General features: G+C 38.6%; 1 protein-coding gene across 1 annotated transcript in view; it reads left to right on the top strand.

The window, feature by feature from the left end:
- The window catches only part of ANO5 (anoctamin 5), a 61,410-nt gene that overhangs the window by 16,639 nt on the left and 22,239 nt on the right, over nt 1–22,532 (top strand). The window contains exons 7-13 of the mRNA XM_009334585.1: nt 4,335–4,382; nt 9,964–10,005; nt 11,179–11,292; nt 17,632–17,700; nt 18,899–19,183; nt 19,540–19,653; nt 21,726–21,892. Coding sequence (XP_009332860.1) covers nt 4,335–4,382; nt 9,964–10,005; nt 11,179–11,292; nt 17,632–17,700; nt 18,899–19,183; nt 19,540–19,653; nt 21,726–21,892 — 839 coding nt within the window. The remainder of the gene's footprint in view (nt 1–4,334; nt 4,383–9,963; nt 10,006–11,178; nt 11,293–17,631; nt 17,701–18,898; nt 19,184–19,539; nt 19,654–21,725; nt 21,893–22,532) is intronic.

The following is a 22,532-nucleotide window of genomic DNA, read 5'->3' as shown; positions in this document are numbered from 1 at the left end:
TGCATTCGGGTCACAACTTCATTATGCTTGGGCTGTCTTTTCTTTTGGAAGAGAAGAAACTTAACATACAATAACAGTATGCTTCTGCTGAGCAGTAGGGAGAAAAAGTCTTATTGTTGATTTAGCAACAGAAGAGGGGAAAAAAGAAATCTAGATTAAAATATGGAGAACAGAAAGCATTACCTATCCATAATTCGGTGGCTTTTTTTTCTCTTGTAATCCATAAAGGAATACGTGATTTGTACTTAAGGAATGATGCAAGTAAAACAAAAATGAAGGTGAAAAATAGTCTGTAGTGAAGCCTGCCAACATATATACAAAAGTCAGATGAAGTCCAGGACTCAAAGAAATTGAGTCTCCAGTCAATGGTGCATTTGGTCCTTCCTTATGATTTCACATTTGTGCTCTAATCCACTGCTTCTTCCCTACTTTTACCCTTTTTTTAAATTTTATCTGCTTCTTGTTGAGTCTCCTTATTTTTTTTCTTTTTCATCTCCTACAAAGACAAAATAAACAGGATCGCTTGGCGTTCAAGAGCTTTTCATATTACAAGCCTAGCATGCATCATTTCTAGATGCTTCATCATGCAGGGAGGCAAGGAGATGTTTTCAGCAAAGAGCAGACTGGAGAGGAAATTAAAAAAAGGATATGATAGGGATATATTCAAATAGGTGCTGCAATGGGGACTGCTTCAAATTATGTCATTGTTAAATCAGTAATTCACAGACAGATGCTTCTGTTAGGGATAGGCAGCTGTCCTAATTGAGTCTGTATGTAGAATCTACCTGAATCGGTCTTTATGGAGTTCCTGTTCCAAGAAATACATAAATGCCTCTGAAAGTCCTTTCAAGCAACTTGGGAAATGAATGAAATAAAAACTGAGAATCTGTTTTTCCTCTGTGCTTTATATTTATGTAGAGAGAGAGAGCTAGAAAAATCTATAATGGCACAATTCTGTTTTGATAGCATGGTGCATCTCTGTTCAGTGATTATCACTAGTTGTTCAAGTTGCAAAGTAAATGAGGATGAGGCCCGCTGACAAAACAGAGTTCCTACTCTTAGTGGGAAGAAGGTCAGTTAAATAATTCAAGTTTGGAAGAAAGGTTAAAAAATGGAATTCATATTAAATTTCCTGATAGTAAAATTTTAGGCCATTCAAGTGCAATAATTGTAAAATTAGTACAGATCTTATGGAAGACTGAATCACTAACTAGTTTGTCGTTTATCGACATCTGTAAGCGATGTATACTGAGGACTAGTTGTCTGTCTCTGCTGTTCCAATTAAGTGGTACAAAGTCACTTAAAATGTTTGTTTTGTATGTATGTGGACCCAGAGTTTCTCACCCTCATAAAAGGCAGGTGGTTGCACTAGTCTCTGAGTAAAGCCGCAGGATTGTGCCCTATTCTAGCTGTGAGAAGGTAGGAATTAATTTTGCACAGTTATGTGTGAAATTTTCACCTTTCCTGTTAATTTCACACCAATGAAATGCTCACTAAAAATTTCTGCTAATCAGGATTTTCCATATGGTAATTTGATTGTGAGAAAATCTGAGAACAAACAGTCTTTATTTAAACCAGGTTAGCAAAAGTAAATTGACAGAGCTCCATCAAATGTATTAAAAGAATGCATTTTACCAAAATTAGGGGTATGACACACAGATATTTTTTTTTTTTTGAGAGCAGCAGGTGCTGCAGGTGTTGCAACAAATGAATTGATTTTTTTTCCTGAAGAAACATCATCACAATGTACATTACTTCTCATGCTTGTTCATTTTTCAGTTCAGACCAGTGGGTTTTCAAGTAGAAAGAAACATAAAATACCATTGTTAGTATTGTGAAGGCAGACCAAATCAGTTTCAAAATCTAGAAGGAAATACAAAAAAGCTTCTTTCAAGTGTAACTCCAAAACACAATCTGAGGAATATTTTGGGGAGAAAGAGAATGCATTAAAGACTTAGGAGAGTGGATTCCAAGTATGAAGGACCAGCCCAACACTGCTGCCACCACTGCCAACCTTCTTTATTCTTGGTTTTCATCTCAACAGAGTCGGTCTATTTGAGTGTTTCTGGAAGCATTGGTTGGTTCTTGTTTTGGGGGTCATGCATTATCAAGATTGGAGCCCCTTTGTGCTGTACGTAGACTTTGGCATATAATGAAAAAGTGGTGTCTCTCTACAAGAGTTCTTACCTCTTCCTGCACATTTAAAGTGTATGTTGACTATCACCAGTTTTACAATACTTCACCCCCATGACTTGAGCGGTCATTTCAGGCGGTTGTATTGAGAGCAGGGTAAGTTCCCCAGTTTAACAGGAAAGCATTTCACAAAACGCATGGGAATGTACAAAGGGGTTTTGGCAGCTGGACGCTGCCAGCTGTGTGTCTTCATCCCACAGTTCAGTGTTTCACTACATGTATTAAGATTTCATCTTGGCGTGAAGCAGTGTGGGCAGCATATGAGGGCCAGTGGGTGGCTAAAACCCGTATTTACATCTAATCGTGGAGGAGGTGGGAAGCCGTGAGTGGGAGGAGTATGGGACGGAGAGGTGGAAGAAAAGCAGATGGAAGGGCACCAGCTTGGACGGGGAGGGCAGGTGTGCCATGGAGAGGTCAGGAGCCGTAGGGCAGCAATGAAAAGCAAGGCTGCACTCTTGCTGATGTCAAATTTGTACAGTACTTTACATGGCAGATATTTTCAGTATATAAATGGAGAAAGCTTTCTGCTTAAGTGTCTCAGCCCTTGTTTCTCTACAAATAGTGCAGGTTTTTCCAGTAGCATCAGTGACGTAGTAGCATCATCAGTAGCATCATCATTTAGACTTCTAAACCCAGTTCAGACTATCTTAGGGTAAGAGCACAGTGCAGCTATTTATATTTGCACTGTTTCTTATGGGGATTCCTTGCCAAAACCCAGATCGATCTCTCTGTGTTTATTTGACTGAATAAAAGGACATTTTTTAGATAAGCAAATACTCAGATAATACAAATACTCAAATACATCATTAAGAAAGAATGTAAAGATGTGTCTATGTATTTCTTGCAATGTAAATAGGAATAAAAATAGCGTGTTTGTTTCACAAAATTATAGGAATGGACCTGTGTGGTTTCTCTCAAGTAAAATTGTAATAAAAGTGAAAAATGCTCATTTCTCATTTCAAAAATCGCAGACTACTTTATGAAAATTGGATTTTGGGAACTACACTTTTTGAAATATTACAACTCTAAACAAATAAAAGATGATACAATAATGAGATGAAGTCAGTATTCTGCTTCTGTTGAAAGTTAATTTAATTCCAGAGAGAACTGCCACATTTTCATAATGCGCTCGCACTGTTTGGTTGCACTGTTTAAACCTGTCTGTGATTTGTTTTCAGAAGCAAAACAAAAAAACAGTGTGAGAAATTGTTGACTAACAGAATTAGATATTGCAAAACAGCTTAGATATTGCAAACCATTATTCATTCCAATAGCGAAGCCTGATCTCAAAATCCCTTGCTCGTGCAGTCACACAGTTGTGGGCCGGTACCCCAGATGGCTTGTGGACATGTCGTGGGATAGCTGTGCTCTGCAGAGTCCTCTGCTGTTGGTATTCCTGTCTCCCCTGTGTGGAGTCTGGCCAGAGGACGTTGCAGCACCCTCCAGGCCACATACAGGAAAATAATGAGCAGCCAGACCTTGTACAATGAAAATCAGGGTAGGGCCTCACCAGGCGTGGATCAGAACTGGAAACGGGGAAGCCCTCACTAGTCTCCTTAGGCATAACAACTACCATTACCGATACCAATTTGCCTTGTCTACACTATGAGATTAATGATTTGTCTCCTCGCGTTTGTTTTCCTTCAGTTCACGTGGTGTAAATTCAGTTTGTATTGAAAAAATAGCTAAGTAAAGGGTGTCACGTTTGTTCTGAATGCAAGTGCAGCCATCTATGCTATGTACATTTTGATACTAAAATAGCAAAAAGTACTGTTAAAAGTTGTTCTTTATCAGCTCGTAAATGGAAATCTGTGCCAAGTTGTTTAGACTTTATTTTTTATAAGGGAAATGTGAGGAATGCGGTATAGCTTTTAATAAAAAGTTATTCTTGTTAATATTTAAAAATCAATATGGGCCATGTAGAAGTCAGTGGCGTAGGCTAGAGACCCAGCTCATCTGAGGAAGCAGAGGTTTGTTTAAGCTTTGACTATCTAGACTGAAAATCCAGCTGTCACTCAGAATAGCTTTTGAGCAACCTAAACGAGAAGCTACACTGTTTCTTCTGAAATAGCCTTTTATTTTAAAGCATCCTTTGCCTCATCGCTAACAACATTATGTTTTTCCTGTGATGCCACTGGCAGGGCCTAAACAGCACTGAGACTACTTTACTCATCCCTGAACATCAAGTGGTAAGCAGTAAGCAATATTCATGCTTCCTTGCATGAATTTGTGTGGCGTCTTCTATTACTGTATGCCAAAAAATCCCTCACCAGACAATTTTCCAGTTTCAAGGAAGCCATCCTTCCAAAAAGAATTGTTTTTCTAGCCTCTAAAAATGAATGTGGCTTTTGAGTTTATTCCTAGTGATGGCTTAAATGATAAATTCAAGCAAATCGAAAGGATAATAGACAAAATTGAAAAGTTAAGTAATTGGTGGAGTAAACTGGAAAGTTTGCTTTTTTTATCATTGTTTTGGTTTGATGGGATATAGGATATTTTCTGACTATGTGGTGTTAACAAATGTGGGATTCCTTTTTATCATAATAATCTGGAGGGCTCTCTGAGTCAGCATGATACTTTAAAATGTTTTAAAGAGCGAGAAACAAACACTGACACAGTTTGAAATGTGTTGCATTTTTTTTCTTATTGGAGTAAGTAATAAGGAAAGGCTCAAAATATCCTCTCACTGAAATTCACAGACAAGATAATTGTATTAATTGTCAAATATATCAGAAAACTTAAAATAACCATTGTTCTTCTATGGAGAAAAAAATTACAAAAACTCATTTAAGATAACTGAAGAAGTACATGCTGAGGTATATTAAACTATCTGCTTGCTTACATTGGGCTCTGGTGTCTTACATTAACACTTACGCTCTCTTAGCATATTTTTTATTTTTCTTTGTTCCATTCTTGTTTAATGTGTTCTTTTATCCAGAGAGGCTTTTTCTGCACATATAAATTTTAGTGCAAACATCTTGGTGTCTTAAACTGCTTTGAAATGCATGTTTTCAAGCTTGCAGACTTTAACGGGGTTCAAAATTGAAACACAAGTATGGTAAAGGTGCAAAAAGTAGCTCGCAAGTTTTAGCTACAAGAAATACGTGGGGTTTTGTGTTTCTTTGAATGGGAAAGGTTATAGTTTTGTATGCAGCTTTGCAGCCTGCATGAAGCGTAACTGGAAATTGGACTGTGTGGTGTTAAGAGTGTTAATACACTTCTTTGAAGTGGGTAAGCACTTCAGTTGTGTGGATTCCTCCAAGGAAGAATATTGAAGAGAACTTCATGCAAAGGGGATCTCTGGTGTAACAGGAACTCAGTTTAACTGTGCGTAAACCAGGAATTTGCCTTCCTGATTTTCAGTAGAGTGCCTGTATATTTTCATCTGTTGTGGAAATGCATTTCCAGGAGCTTTTTGCTTTTGGAAATAAATATCATCAAAGGGTTATATTTAGCACAGCGGCACTTGAATCAGCATGTTTCTCCTATAGCCGTAAGCATGTTTAATTCTGTGAAAAGGGGGTGTGTATAAATATTCTGTGTGAACTGGGGATCTAAGTGAGGGCGATAGTTTTGTTTTTAAGCCATTGAATGTTTCCTACCCTTGCAATTATGGAGGCTTTTCTTGTTTTTTGATTCACCTTTCAAACCCCTATGTTTTTGTCCATTTCTGTATTCTGAAATTTTTTCTGCAGTGGATTGTTAATTCATAAATTAACTAATTGCTTTGTAATATAGTTATTTTGGTTTGTTACATTGTGCTAAAAACTAATTTGCCTGTATGATTATCAAAGGTATGCAGTAAGTAAAATAAATATTTGGTTTGTAGACTGTATCTTGTAAGTAAGCAAAATGTTGCAAATCAATTTTATCTTGTAATTTCAGGCAGTTTTCTTGTCTGGTAATGTAGGACTATGATAATGCAACTCCTAGATGTGCTGATGGGGATCATGTTATTGACGTAACTTCTCCGCATACCCATTAGTCATAGCCAGAGATTCTTCACTGTGCTATAACTCTAGTGAGGCTATGTATTGGGTTCCTCCATCTCAGATTAGTGTTGGTTACTTACTGCGTTGCTACTGAAATTGCTGCTCTAAACCATCTTCCCACTCTGAGATACAAAAAGCAGAAGGTGAAGGACGCTGAGCTCTGAACCTGCAGTCCCAGCTCTGCGAGGTTGGACACTTGTGAAACCTTGAACTCCGGGGAATTGAATTTGGGAAGTGCATTTCTGAATGTGGGCCCCTAAGAAACTTGCAGTTTTTTGACTGAATCTGATAAGTATTGCTCTAAGCCAAGTTCCTCCGTCTTTGAAGTACGGACATGGAGAGGGCTGGCATATTTAGTAGCAAGGTGCATTTGGAGGAAGCTCTGTTGCCTACAAGGTGAGAGCTGTGCTAAGTGGCCTGTAAGGACATAAGTTTCCTGTTAGGTGGATGACCAGAAATAGAAATCCCTCTGAGTCCTGTGAAAATACACGGGAATAAATCATTCAGGTGTAAGCTGCAAAATATATTTGCTTTTCAGGTACTGTGATATCGCTAGACCACTGCGGGCTAGCTGATTGTACTGACCAAGGTCAGCCGTCTGGGTGCTTTGGTGGGTGAGCAGGGCCACGGAAATGTTTACCGCAGTCTCTTTGGCTTCAATCCAAAGTTGTTTCTCTGAAGCACTTTCTGTTACGGTGTTCAGCGGTTGATGCCACATCCAGCAGCTCACTTCCCCTCTCCTGTGCGCGGTTGGCTGCCTTGTTTGCTTTGGCCCTGGAGAAGCGTATCTGAGCCACCTCTGGGAGCGAGGTGGCCGAGGCCTGCTCGTCCAGTATTGAGCGGTGTGGGAGAGATTTGATGGATTTGAATGTAGCGTGCGACCACCAGCCAGCATTTACATGCTTTACCCAAACCAGTTTGGGCAGAACTGAACGTGGGGTGTTACAGCCTTGCTTCATCTTGAGCTGTGCTTTGTTTATGCCCATACTACACCTTGGTCTTCCCTGTAACCTGGCCTGTTTGAGTCAGGATTTCCTACTGCAGGGCTTTAGTTCGTGTCTAACGTGAGGATTGCAAGTCTAGGTACTTGGAGGGTTGTTCGGTTGAACGTGGTCCAATACCCTGACCTCCGCTGGATGCCTAGACAAAAGTTATCAATTATGGGGTCACTAGAAATATTAATATAATTCCGTATGAATCCAGTAAGTTTGCACTTATGTAGCCACGTGAAAAGAAAATTTAGCTCTTCATGACAGACCATGATAGTGTTCAATTAGCACATCTGTGTACAGGCTATGAAGTCACTTAGTTGTTACAGAGATAATTAGACTATTAAAACTGGAAAGTTACTGCCCTCCTGTTCTCCTGTAGTATTTGTTTTTGAACAAGCAGTTTTTGTAAACTTGCTTTGTAGCTGATGGATTTATTCAGCTTTTTGGAAGCGCTGGTAAATGCTGAACGCTTGCAGTAACACCATTTCCTAGAATCATACAGTGACTTGGATTGGAAGGGACCTCTGGAGGTCTCCTTGGCCAACCTCCTACTCAAGGCAAGGCTGACTTCAAACGTAGATCAGGTTGCTCAGTCAGGGCCTTGCTTGGTCAAGCTGTGTGATCTCTCAGGATGGACATTACGCAGTCTCTCTGGGCAACCTGTTGTACCCGTTCCCGCTCAACCACACCCTCAAATCCAGTAGGAATTTCCCGTGTTGCAACTTGTGGCTGTTGCCTCTTGAGTTTTCACCATACGCCTTGGGGCTCTGTCTCTTCTGTAATTCCTCATTTGGTATTAGTCAATGATTCAAAAGCTTCTGCTTGCTATCTGTGCTGCACTGGGAAGTTTTAATTTGGTTACTTGTATTCCGGAAGGTACACGTCAGACAACATCTGCTCTGATGAGGTATAACTTCATTTAATAACTGCAGGTTGTCTGAGATCAATTAATTTGAATACAGTTCTGGAAAGAGCTGTTAAGAAATAAGATGTACTAATCTGTAATGTTCTCTGATTCAGTGATGCAACCAGTGCAAATTACTAACATTTTATATATTTTAAACCTGTAAGTGCACATGTATGCAGAGAATTGCATGAAAATGCAAGACTGATCCTGTTCTTCTTGTGAAATCCAAATGCAGCAAAATGGAAAGTAATAATTAATTTATGGGTTTAATAATCCATAGATCACTATCCAAGATGAATAATCCTATGTACAGAAGGAGAGGGAAGTGATAAGTATTCCCCTTCTCAAAGGAGATCCAACGATGACTACTGCATCTTCTTAAATTGCTAGTCAGACCTTTAATGACTGAGCCAGATTCTGATATATCTTAGAAAATGAGCGAACTTTGATGGCACTAAAGATAAAGTATTACTTCAATTGGATGGAATAATCTAATTATAACTATGCTACCCAAAGGATTTGGGACACTCCTTTGGCAGGAGCTTTCTTTGAAGTAAATATTTATTGATTTTTTTTTTCTTTGTGTATATGGATTTTGTTAGTTCACTAGGACAACATCTTGTGCTCGCACAATCTCTGTCTTTTTAAATTAGTGGTTGGGGTGGTCTGTTTTTAGGCCGATTCCCAACATTGTAAGTTGTTAGAATGCACTCTGGGGTTCACTTGCTGTAATGCTGAACAATTACAGTACTGTTGATGCTATGTAGATGTCAGTGTGGTTCTATGCACTATGTTAACTTGATTAAGTTAACATCTAAACAGTTGCAATTTTCTTGTAGTCACAATTATATTTACAAGAAAACCCCAAACCTGTGAGCACAAAATAGAATAGGAAAATGCAGTTTCGGTTCTTCTATTGGATTCTGTGATTTTTGTGAGCCTCTTAGTCTTGCATGATTATGTACTGCATTTGGAAGCAAAAGCACTTCCTGAGGTAGCTGTCCCGATTTCAATCTTACAAAGTAGTCTACTTTAATTGATCTGCTATAAACATTTCTCAAGAAGAAAACCAACAAAAAACCAACAGAATTGCCAAAGAGGGAAGGCAAAGAGAGGATTGCAGCATTTTCAGGAAATAATTTCTTTTAGCTTTTTTGTGTTACTTTGATTTGCAACACAGTAATTTTGTAGCTCCTCAAAGGCTAGGATAGCTTCAGAAACACAGGAATTCTCAGTAATGCATGGATGGTCCAAGTAGGCTACTATCTGGTTTCAGCAGTTACCCGTGTGTCTAGTGAAGACGCATAAAGTTGTGCAACACTATGGAACAATAGGGATTTTTAATTTTTTTTTTATTATTAAATTTGAGCCTGTTTGAAGATAAATGCATGTCCTGGAGTATGCAGATATTATTGCTTGTAATTTTGTCAGCTCTGGAATTATGTGGTTGCCATTCGTCTTTTTATGTCCCAGTGGGTCCAACCTAACATGAGCGTAACAGAAACACGCATGCCCTATTCATGAGCCAGTGCTTGTTTTGTTGTCTTAGCTTTACATTCAAAGAAACTTTCTTACTGTTCTTTTTTTAAAATCTGCTTAAGTATCCTAATGATAGCAATTAGCATTATAGGAGTCATTGTTTTAAAACACCCGAATTTATTATCAAAATGGATGCCAGCACAGCTTTGCCTTTAATAAAAAAGACATTATAATGTTTGTGGGTGCTTGTGTTTTTCTAATAGTTGGAGGCTTTTCCTGGCTTTTTTAAGGACACGGATTTCTTGCTAACTTAAGCTGGGGGGTATGTGCTCCAAGCAGTTGGTTTGGGTCTTGGAGAGGAACAGCAGGCTTGCTAACTACTTGTTGGTTATTCCGGCAGAGTGGAAGGAGATATAATCTGTTCCTGAAGCGACGTCTCAGGGTAAAACAGTGATGAATGATATTGCAAGTGGCTTGGATGGCTGCAGTAATAACATGCTTCACTGTGTGATGCCTTTTGTTAACCGGGAGCAGGGTTCACAGTCATAAATATTCTGTGCTTTCTCAGAGAACTTTTTCACGTGCATCCTTGCATGGTTTAAGAGGGAGAAGACAGAGATATAACCCGCTGAATTATTCTTTTTTGTTCCTACTCTAATAAAATGAAAACCCAATTCAGTCCTATACAAATATACTTTTGCTGATGGGTGTGGTTAAAAAAAACAACACCGACCTTCCTTAGGATGGAGTTAAATTTAGACCAGAGTATTAGCTTCTATGGAGAGCACCTTGCTGTATGAACCTCTAGTCTTGTAAACAATTTGGTAGAGATGAATACTGATATGATAATAAATAATGTTACCTAATATTATGTTAATTTCCCTAGGAGAGTGAAGTAATAGTCTTTTATTTGCTTAATGTTAATTGCTGTAGCCTAATCAGTGAAAAAGATGAATGTTGTTATTATGACCTTCTGGCATGCTGATAAGTGAAAATATGACCTTTAATAGATCAACTAGAATACTAATTACCCTGTTGCATTGATACCTTCTATTAGATTTGCCCCCCCACCCCAAGAAAGTACATGCTCAATTTTAAAATGTCACCCCTGCATTGTTTGTGACCCACTTTCATACGTGGTCGTTGCTGGGACATATTTCTCTGTGGTGATTGATTTAGTGAATCTTGTTATGTAGAAGAAAATGCATGGAATTTACTTTTTGCTACCTGCTTCAAGTCGATGAACTGTGCCTTAGCTGGCTTTTGTGTAGAGTGGCATTCTGACTAACTGCAGAAAAAAATCATGCTGTGCAATAACACTTGTCTTAATCATTGATGACACACTGTAAAGACTGAAAGAATAAATGGCAGCATCGTTGACAGGTATTGCTACACTAACATGTTTATTCTTAATATACCAGTTATTTACATGTAGTATTCGTGGATATAAGCAGTTAATTTTTAAATTATTTTAACTGGATATAGCCCAGGTATATCTTCAGCTATGAAGAAACTGAAGAATTGAGGCAATTTGGGGAAACTTCTTCGTCTTCTGTTATATTTTAGAGTAACAGCAATACTTGTTTTTTTAATCATATGCCTATATCTTCCACAGATTGATAAAAGACATCAAAGCAAAGACTCTATTTTCTTCAGGGACGGTGTCAGGAGAATTGATTTTGTTCTCTCCTATGTGGATGATCTTAATAAGGAATGGGAAAAAAAGTTGGTAAGTTTGTCTTTTTGAGGTCCTCTTAATTCTTATCTATCATAACCTGAATATCAATTACTAAGCCTTTCAAATCACTGCACTCAGCTGGAATAGGATTTAGCTAAAAATTTTGTAGCTGCTGAAAAGCCATTCCAGGTACTGAAATTTTTGTGTAATTTACTGTTGTGCGTCAGGACCCAATTTTATTAGATTTTGGGGGCTTTGTTTACTGAATTGATCACTCTCCATCACTTAGGCTGGTCAATATATTATACAATCAATGCAAAGTAATCCAAATGATTTTGCTTTCTTCATTTAACAGTCTTACAGTTAGCTGTGGCTTTGGTGAAATGTCTGTAAATACTGTTAAATGAAGGAGGTTTCTTCTAAATAAGCAAAGCATTATCCAAATGAGATTTAATAATAACTTTTGTTTTCCCATCCTTTGACTGCAGTTAGAGCAGGAATAGATTCTTAGATCCAAGAATCCATGCCACTTTCCTTTTAAGACTGGTTTTTTTAATATCTATTCTGAGTAAAACAAACACAGCGTCTCCTTTTTGAGCTTTTCCCTGTGCTTGACTTGCTCTCTACATATATGTGTTCATTCTTCTAGAAGAATATTTAAAGTGGCTTTGATAAGAGACCTCCTATGTAACAGAGCACGAAGTACAAGCTTTCTCTAAAATACCAGTTAGCGATCATCCCCGAACCTCCCAGCAAGATCCGGTTGCCTGAATGGTGACAGTAGGTCAGACAGAATCAGTAAATGACATGTATTTGTTCCTTGCTCACACTGACACTTGAGGTCTAACTTGACTAACATGTAAATTCAAGCTACTTAAAAAAGCCAGTACTATAAGATGCAGTCGAGACAAACAATAAACTTTTATATGAAGCTTATATGAAGCACAATACTTAAAAATAATAATAATTGCAGGAATTTTGATTATTTTGGTTTCTCTTTATTTGCCACCTTCTTTCTGAGCCAGGAGAGGTTACATTTACAAAATAGTCTCTCCAATATTTATCTCCAAAGTTTGTTCATAATAAAAAAAAAATGAGAGAGAGACCAAAAAACCTTCATTCTCATGTAATCATATTATTCTGAAAGATAAGGATATCTGAAGAAAACTAATTATACTGAGGCTTATGACAAAATCATGATAAAAACTAAAGGTCTGTGAAGTAAAGAACATTTCTCATCTATATCTTGTCATATTAATCTATATCTTGTCATATTAAAGTGTTTAATAATTAAAAATGATAATTTCCTTTGAACAAAACCTGCAAGATTGGGCTGTTCAAAAAAAATGCTTACTGCTTTCACTCCTTTATGAAGGAAGTACTGTTTTCATTAAGGATTTATGCTGCCTGTACTTGCATCCAAATATGATCCAGTGTGTAACACAGCCCCTGCATCTTACTCTTGTTACCCTAAAAAAGCAAGAATCTCTGTCGTCGTCTCTGGTGCTTTTCCCAGCTTAAGCATCTCACAGTCAGCTTTGCTTAGCTAGCCACGTTCAGGAGATTTGCTTGGGAGACGTAGGTTTATATAAAGGCATACTTTTTTAAACCCACATGGACTCTTTGTCAGGCTGTAATCCTAGCTAGATTCCTTCTTCTCCCATAAAACAAAATGCATTTAAAAAAGAAGGAAGAAGAGACCAGTCAGTGTATAAAGAAAGATATTCATGCAAAATATGTTAAAGCAACTCTTAAAATAAACTTTTCCATTAGTCATACTCAAATAACATGAGGAAAGAAATGGAGACTATTTAGGTAATGTTTCAAGTGGGAATGAAAATGAGCCAGATGCTCAGTCTAGTCACTCATTCATATTGTGTGCAGCAATTTCCTTCTCATTGCTTTATGGGTCATTAGGAGGTAGCAGGAATCTTTGCCAGACCAGAGACCATGTACATGGGTGTCATTATTGATTGAAGGATTCACATGGGGAAGAACCCAAGAGTTAGTAGCTAATATTATACTTCCTCTTGAGGTAAAAATGCACTTAGTTAGGAAGAAAGATTTCTGTCTTGCAAAAGGCTTGAACAGCCGCATCAAGCTTCGTGAGATTTAATTCTGTATATGTCTGTTACTCGCAAAAGAGTTTATGGCCTCATGGAAGAAGGCATTTGGTCTGTGGCCCTGTAGGTTAGCTCTGCAGTCGCGGAACGGACAGGCATGAAGATATCAATGTTACAGCGCATCAGTTTTTACACAGTTCCTGGGGAATCTGCTAAGAAAACAAAATTTGCCCTATATTTATGTCCAGCATAGACCTTTATGCAATGAACATGCCTGTAAATTAATGCAGACTTCTTAGCATAGAAGTGCTGTGCTGTTGTCTTTGTGGGAACAAGATTTAAATATTGATGCACTGCAGCCTTTGGAATTCGTCTGACATACTGTACTTGCTATTGTACAGTCATCGCAGGAAAGAAATGTGACTTTCTTTTACTGTAGTACAATGATACAGCAAAATGGAACAGCTAAGAATAGAAATGCTCGTAGGAAGAGAATAACAGTTGTGACAAAGGGTTTTGTTTCCTTGTCTCAAGGAAACAGCTTTATTGTGCATTTCAGAGAAAGGCATGAATAACTTCTTTGTGTGTTTCAACATAGCCCTGATACAGGTGTAAGAGATGGTCTGTTCATCTTCTCCCTTAGCTTCATGCAGAACAAATGCATTAACTTCTTTGATATTCCCCAGAAACTTTCCAGCTTAAAACTCTGTTTTGAGCTTGCCTTCTATAAGCTACACAATAAATCCTAACCACAAAGTCTCTCTAAACAAAAATTAGGAATACATTGTTGTGAGACAAAACGTTATATTTTTCCTTAAAGCCTCTAGCAGATAAGTGTAAATATTTTACCCACATAGGAAATGCATGTGAACATGGAAAAATAAATGTAATTTTAAAAATATCTAACAAACTATTAATGTATGACCAGGACATGATCTTCATTGTCCGTAAGTGTATTTCTTCACAAGAAACTCCAGAGCATTAGGACTCTCAGATCTCTGTGCAAAGTAACTTGTTCCTATGTTTACTGGAAGCAAAGTCCCCCTGTCCCCGGTGGGCCATGGAGATACAGAAAGAAATTTTATCTAGTCCTTCCCATTTTCATCATCTCAGACAGCAACTTCTGCTTTCTTACAGGCACCAGATAGCCCAAAGTTAGGGAGCCAGGGCAGCAAAAAATCAGATGCTTGTTGCTCCTCCTGCACCCTGTTAGGCTGCCGACTGGGAGAAGCCGTGTTCCCAGCTCTGCAGGAGCAGCTGAAAACTGGGCTTGATCCAAACTGGGCACCTCTCCATGCTGCTTTACAGCAGCTTCTGGTTGCAGAAGGAAGGTGTTTGGCATCTCCTGCACTTTGGAGGGGGCATGCAGAGCACCCTCCCGAGCCATGCAGGCAGTCCCTGCGGCGCTGCGGTAGGGCCAGTTATCTCACCCATCTTGTCAGCCCCCCGCTCTCATGGCTGCAGGTGGATGAGAGGACAAGGGGCCTTTCCTAAATGGGCTCTGTCCCACCTGAACCGTTCTCGCCAGGGAGCTGCGTGGGCAGCCTGAGCCCAGACTGAGCCCATCAGTGTTAGTCCTGTGAAGTGAATTGTGTTTTCTCAGGGTACAGCTAAGAGCGGAGTTCTTGTATGCTTTACACTAGCATATGATTGTTCCTAAAGGTCATATTTATTTCCCAATATCCTACACGTGACTACAATTAGAATAAGCCCCGAGCATCCTCATATGTAAAAAGCTTTTGTAAGCTTGGCGCTACCTGCCTAAAGGAAGGGGAAAAGTGAGGAGGAGGAGGAGTGTGGTTAAGGAATAGTATGTTGTAAACATAAAATTATTTTCTTCTGCTGTTTATTGACTGTTGTTAGTAGCAGTAACAGCATTGTTATCAGGAAACAGTTTGTAACAGTTGTCTATCCTCCTTAGGTAACTAATCATGCAGTGTTGCATCTCATTGGGCATATTAGTACCGCTGGACTTTGGATCTTCCCTTGTTAATCTTGTTGGGATGTTCATTACAGCCAAGTGTACGTTAGATGGTAAAGTTACTCTGTAAAGTATGTGGGATACCCACAGCGGTGTTTGGAGAGGTGAATGCTCTACTGGCCTCTCACCTATATAGGCCACAGTGGTCTCAGAAAATGTGGTTTCAGTCTTTTACAGATGCTTTGGAGACACTTAAGAACTGTACTTAAAACGGAAGGGCATTAGCCCACTATTACTGGTCTTCACTAATGTGACTACTTATGTTGCTTCTTTCTTCCCTCTCTGACTGCAGAGTGGCATCTATAGCGGAGTCACAAGTCCATGTACCAGGTCTAGCTTTTTAGGTTTGGCACAGTAAGCTTAAAATTCTTACAAGTACATATTAAAAAAAAACCAGCACTGGTCCAAGGGTACATTTTGTCCATTTTAAGCCTTTGACGTTGACGTGAAGAAATCCAGTATTTGGCAAGAAAAGGGGGAGCATTGGTTTTTTTTTGCAGCAGATGGATTGCCTTTTAAAGATGGTTGTTTCAAGTGACTGGAAAGTACAGTACATTGGCATGGGTTTCAGAGAAGGTGGCTTATGGGAAGAGAGCAAGGTGGTAAAAACAACATAATTTCTATTACAGCACTGCAATTTATCACGCTAAGAGTATAGTAAGGAAAGATAAGTAAGATGGGGCCAGACCCTTTGGCTCTGTCTGTTATTAAGCTGCACAGCTGGAGGAGAAGCTGGCTGGTGTCTCTGGTGGCAGAGAACCCTCTGAGCTGACTCACTTGGCTCTTCTCCAGTGTTTGCTGGGGAAAGAACGCACGCCAGCGAGCTTTGTTTGGAGAAAATGTAATCCAGAATAGCACATAGCTTTGGATACCAGGCTTGAATGTCAGCTTTCATATAGCACTTTCAAATGTAATCACCTTTTAGTTGTGTTGTTGTCTATTAGATCAGCAGGTCAGCAAACAAGAGTTCTTTGGTGTTTCATACAGGTGCATGTAGGCAGGTTTGTGGGATAGATCAATTAAAAAATAGTGCATGGAATTGCATTTGTCCGCAGCATGTGCTAGAACTCAGGAATTATCACATTTGCAAGTTTTATGTAGGACAGTGTCTAATTTAATATCTAATAATATTTGGCAAAGTCAGATGTGACAGGTAAAAATGCAAGGCCACTAACACAGGAAAATATATCAATACATCTTAACGTAGATTTGAGGGCCATTAAAGCTATTCTTCAGTCTATATTCATTCATCGGAGTAGTTTATGCAAACTGAAATGCAAATAGGGCAGCTGGCTCCTCACAGACATGCAGGAAAAGGAAATTGACTGAAAACTATGGTGTTTTGGGTTTTTTTAAGTGTGTTTGAAAAATGTCATTTAAGACCTTTCAATAGAGGAAACATCATACAGCATTGCAGGTTTTAGCTAGAAATAAATTGGTAGTCTAGCTAGTGAGCTACCCTAAAGAGGCTATGGCTCAATATTTAGCTTAACTTGTAGTTATTCTGGCAGTTCGTCAGCAAATTTTATATAATTAAAGGGAAATTAATCCAGTCTCCCGATAGGAGCAAAAATTCTACAGAGAAGGAGGGGAAGAAAATGTTCTTACCTAAAGATGTCACCTAGGAATTACTTGGCAAAATACAGAGTTCAAGAAGAGTCTCAAACTCACAGAGGTCGTGGAGCCATCGTGCACTGCCACAGGCAGGTTTATTTATCTCTGCATGCAGTCCACAGTGACTTTATGCAAGCTAAGCGTATGTAAGCTTACACGTGATGATTTGTTAGTCTTCGCTAGTTTTACAGTTCTGTTGTTTATGAAGCATACTGTTTGAATTGTCTGTAATCAGTACTTGAGCATTGGTATCGGCATGATTGTTAAACTGGTAAATAGACGTTACTATAAGCGATCAGTCTTCCAGAATTTTTCTCTCCGTCTGGTTTTAACAGCCTCTTAGCAATATAGCTAAACTCGAACGATAACACACCACACACATCACCCTCCCGAAGAGTCAGAAATGTTCAAGACGCATGACTTCATTTACTGCTCTGGTTAATAAGATTGGACAGTTCAGGAGCCTATTCCTAACTAACAAATAGGTTTCCTGTTGCTAGTCAACCCAATTCCCAATGTGTTGCCATCGCTAGGCTGGCCATCGCGCAGAAGTGGCCTGGTATGCATCAGCTGGTTCTCGTCTGTTGGTCTGCTTTCTTTTACAAAGGTCACATAGCATTAAGGGGTTGTCATCGGGGCAGTTAGGAGGAGTGAAACTCGGTGAAGTCATCGCTAAGTGATCAGTTAGTTGCTGACTTGATCAGTTAATAAAGTGTGTTTATTTCTCTTCAGGAAAGAAGAAAAGAATTTGAGAGCAATCTGCAAAAGGCTGGTTTGGAACTAGAAACGGAAGATAAGAAGGTAAAAAAAAAAAAAGAGAGAGAAAAATTAGGACCAAAGAAATAGACCTGCAAATTACTAATTAGTGTATACCAGTTTGTTTCTTTGAGACAAATTACAAATTTTTGTAGTAGATTCCACTGGAGTACGACTAATTTAAGTGAAACAAGCTTAATGTGTCTGTTTGAGTTATTTTTCCAGATATGTTCATAAGAATTGTGGAAAGTAAATTTTAATTCAGGAGGAAGTGATGGCTTTTGATTTCATAACAAAAAGAAAGCAGTTCCAAAATAGCTGTGACTTCATTTAAATGCATATAAATGGGAAGTAAGCTCACAGCTAGATATAATTCCACCTAATAACTAGTAACATGTTTGGAAGTCAATGAATAGATTAGCATATGCCCACTGGATGTTGTAATTACGACGAGGAAGGACTCTGGTGTAACAACTTGAAGATGTTTGATTAGTATTACTGTTTTGTTTAATAACTGAAGAACACGGGATGCTGACTTCTTCAGCCAGTGTGCTCTTTTTTTCTGCCAGAGATTGAGTGGGACAGAATAACTCTTGATGAAGTTTAGGCTCTGTAATATCCATAGATGGGGATTCATTGAGCAACATGTTAAAAATACCTTCTGACTGCCATTTTCCCCTGTCTATGCAGAGGAGCGCTAGAAGAGCATAATACTGCGGGGTGAGGCCTGTGATAAGATTATTCATTATCATAGCTGTGAGGCTGTAACAGATCTGAGCTCTGGTTGGTAACTCCTTTTTGCAAGGAGTCTTGCACGCTCTACTCCGCTGTATGAAAACTGCCCCCTCCAGGGAAGAGAACAGCTTTACAATCTAGCACGGTGGTCTGCAGGACGCGTGGGCTGCCAAGTGGCCAGCCCGGCACAGCAAACCCTTGCATTTCCGATGCGCTCAGAGTGTAATGAGAGTTTTCAGGCCTCAGTGTACAAGGTTAATGTAGTTTGAAAAGCCTTTGTGAGCTTTTAGTAGTGCAAAGATTATCTTTATGAACAAACAACCACTTGGATAAGCTTTTCAGTTTAAAAAAAAAAAAAAAAAAAAAAAAATCTCCCTATTCCCCCCCTTTTTTTTTAAAGCTTTCAAAAATATGTACAAGGCAATAAATTTTGTATAGCAACTATTCTCATAAATCTTGCAATAAAACACAGTTTAGTCTGATGTCTGATTTAACTTTTCTGGGGCAGGAGTCTGAAGATGGCAAAATTTATTTTGTGAAGATCCATGCCCCATGGGAGGTTCTGATCACGTATGCGGAAGTGCTGAACATTAAAGTTCCCATCAAGGAAAATGACATTCCCTCAGCGGTGGAGAACCCCCTGGACTGTCTGCTTGCACCGCTCAGGCTTCCCGAGAAGGTGATGCACCCTGAACCGGATTATTTCACGGCCCCATTCAGCAAGGAGAAGCAGGAGCTATACCTCATTAATGACGAGAGCACTTTCTTCTCACCGTCCATGAGAAACAGAATAGTACGTATGTGAATTTGTCTACTTTTATTTACGTGTAGATTTACACCATCCCGTAGGAATATTCATGCAAGGAAAGAGTATATAAACTGTGATATCTGTGGGTAAATATGAGGAAACCTAGACGCCTGTGCATCTTTCTTACAAATCTGGAAGAGTATTTGTTGGAATGGATCTTCTGGATGTCTACAAAGCAAGCGTGCCCTCAACGGTCTCATACAGGGTAGAGCCTTCTGAAGAAACACTTTTTGCTTTTGCGTATTATTCTTGCAGATTACACACAGTGCACAACCATTAAAGGTTTCTGTTAAATGGCCTTAAAGCAGGAAAGGTCTGAAATCCCTGTGTTTGAATCTCAGGTTAATTATATTCTTACACGTTGCCCGTATGGAACAGAAGAAGGGAAGAAAAAATTTGGGATTAAGAGGCTGCTAAATAATGGCACCTATTCAGCTGCATATCCTCTTCATGATGTAAGTATTTTAGCTTTCTGCGCCCTTGAGCATTTCCCAGTGTTCTTACTCTTTTACCTACCGTGACATTTGTTGTTTCCAGCAGAAATGAAAATGCACTCAAACCCTTCCGTTTGTCCCAGTAATTGATTCTGTTTTATAATACGCAAGACGTATCTGCCAGCCCTACTATTTGGCTTTTATGTGCTGAAATGTTTCTTCTATGCATGCATGCAGGAGCTGAGTTTCTAGGGTATACTTATGTGTCAGTCACATAATGCGTAAGAGACTTCTTCCATAGTATATTCCTATAACGTTTATGGTACAGATTATGTGGTAGTACTTTAGAAAGATTGTAACAAGGAATGAATGCCTCCTGCAGATGCATACATTCAGCAGTGTATGTGTGTGTGTGTATAGGGTGTGTACATACATACACTGTAGTTACGTAAATACTCTTGGGATCATACCGTGTTGGGACTGAAGTCAGATGAGTTGTATGAGCCCTGCAGTTCAGTGTGGGGTGGTCGCTTGTCCATCTCCTAGTGAGCTTTGGTGAGCAACTGCAAATACTGGAAGTATGGTCAGGATGGTAAATACCGGTGTTTATTTTTGCTGTAGGGTCAATTTTTGATACAACATATGTGGATTTAGGCCTGAAATCCCTTAGAGAAAATGAGAGAGATGGGTTACTGTATTTTACTGATTTGATTCTTTTCTGGTTTTTTAATTTCTTTATTTTCCCTTCTGAATGTTGTGTTTAATTTGTTGCTTAAATCTTAAATTCTCTCCTTGTTTTGAATAATTATTTGAGATTTGTCACAATGCCTTAGTGAACTTCAATTGCTTATTTGTATCTGTGAATTCTACCACAAGATATTTTTAAATACTTTATACAGATTTATATTTTTAAGTGTTTTAAAATATTTTTTCTTCCTTAGAAAATGAAAAGAAATGGATGAATGGACATGCTTTAGGTTTTCAGGGGGAAAGTTTAGCTGATCAGAGTCTAGGCTGTAGAAGATTAGTCTAGGCTGGGAAGTAGACTGTTTATACTGTTGGGACTACCAAAACCAGAGATAATAAAAAGCAGTTGTACTAGAATCTCTTCTATACAAGTACAACTAACCTTAAATGCTGAGAAAGCCTATGAAAAAATACCGAAATCATGAGACAGATTCACAAATCATTGTCTAAAAAATAACTATTTAACCTTTTAAAATATTTTAAAAATGCAAACTTTAGGTTGTTTAAACTTCTTGATTTCTATTTAGAAACCAATTTCCATGCTTTTCTTTGATTGAGAGACATTCAGGAAACAAAGGAAAACCAAGATCACAAACTGAATATTTGATACAGCCAAGTATTTCTAAAGGCAGTGTTCTACAACACAAAATAAAATTACAAGAGCTGTCAGAAACTGCAGTTATTTTGTGCTGTTTAATTTCTAGGAAACTGATGAAGTTCCAAAATTTTCTTAGCGTTTGACAGGTGGATACATGATAGTGATGAACACCACTGAAGTTAATTAGTGTCAGAATTGCATTTTGCATATCCTTGCATTACAACTTCAGAAACCGCAGCACGGCGTACATTATAGTGCTGTGGCTGGAGGCAGGAAACAACTTCAATTTATATCCCCTAGTTTACATCTCTCAGTGAAATGCTTTTGGCTGTGCAATTTACAATGAGAGCCTGATTCAGAAGTACAGAGGACAGGATTTAAATATGCATTATTTTTAATGAAGCGGGAGTAAAACGGTGGTTTTCTACTGTAGGGAAGCTTGAACTTCTGCAATTGCATGTGCTACACCAGTGTAAAGGAACAAACCGCTCACTGCGGTGCAAATGAGTACGTTGTACTAGCCCGACACTGGTGTAAAGTAACATGATGTGGTTACAGTACAGGTTGGCTTAATGTCTCAGATTGATAAATGCTTTCTGAAAATGTGTATTATCTTAAAACATATATAAAAAGGGTTCTACTTAAAGTGGTGAAGTAGAGTGATAAGTTTGAATTACAAATTAGTTTAATTGGCATAATCTTAAGAGGGATGCAACATCATCATTAATGTTCATTTCTTTTAATGTAGTATTTGAGTCTGTCCATGAGGTGTTTTGCCTTTACTCTGATTTGCTCACAGTGCCAGTACTGGAAAAAGGCAAATGATCCAAACTGTGACAATGAGAGATACACGCTGTACATGGAGTGGGCCCGTTTCTTGCGGTTCTACAAAGAACAGCCTTTGGACCTCATCAGGTAAAATACTGCCTGTGTTTTATTACATTTACTTGGTTTTCACTGTAATACAAGCATGTATTCATTTGTAGCTTGATCCTGCTGGGAAATTTTTACTACTTTTAAGATCCAATGAGAATTGGATACTTAATTGGGCATTAGGTCCTTGGAGGACACGACACAGGTTTCTACTAGCAACTGGAAAAATGCTTTGTCTCAAATGAAGCCTCTTTCAATCTAGCCAGCGCTCCTGGGGTCAGGTATCTTACAGATAATTCAGCTGTAGAGGAACACGTACGAAGAATACCTTGCATTTTATAAGCAATACCTGCTACAATTTTTAAAGATTTGATTTGAAATTTTGAAATTTCAAGAGAGATTTGAAAAAACACTGATAAAATCAGTTTCTGAAGCTTGACTCTTAATTCAGTACTAAACCCAAATTTAAACGAGCCTTACCCAAGATTTCTTTGATTCAGTTCATATGATATAACAAAACCATTACTTTATTCATGGCTTACAGTTGCCCCATTTGTTACACAACCAGTTGTATTTCTGTGAATTACCCACTCATTCTTACCATATGATCAGAACTGCTGTGCCCAGTTTCATTTTGTATAACTCCTTGGAAAATCAAAAAAGTAAATCTTCATTTACATTA

Source organism: Pygoscelis adeliae, unplaced genomic scaffold (genome assembly GCF_000699105.1).
Source record: "Pygoscelis adeliae isolate BGI_AS28 unplaced genomic scaffold, ASM69910v1 Scaffold171, whole genome shotgun sequence".
Classification (NCBI taxonomy): domain Eukaryota; kingdom Metazoa; phylum Chordata; class Aves; order Sphenisciformes; family Spheniscidae; genus Pygoscelis; species Pygoscelis adeliae.
This window is presented reverse-complemented; position numbering and strand designations above follow the sequence as displayed.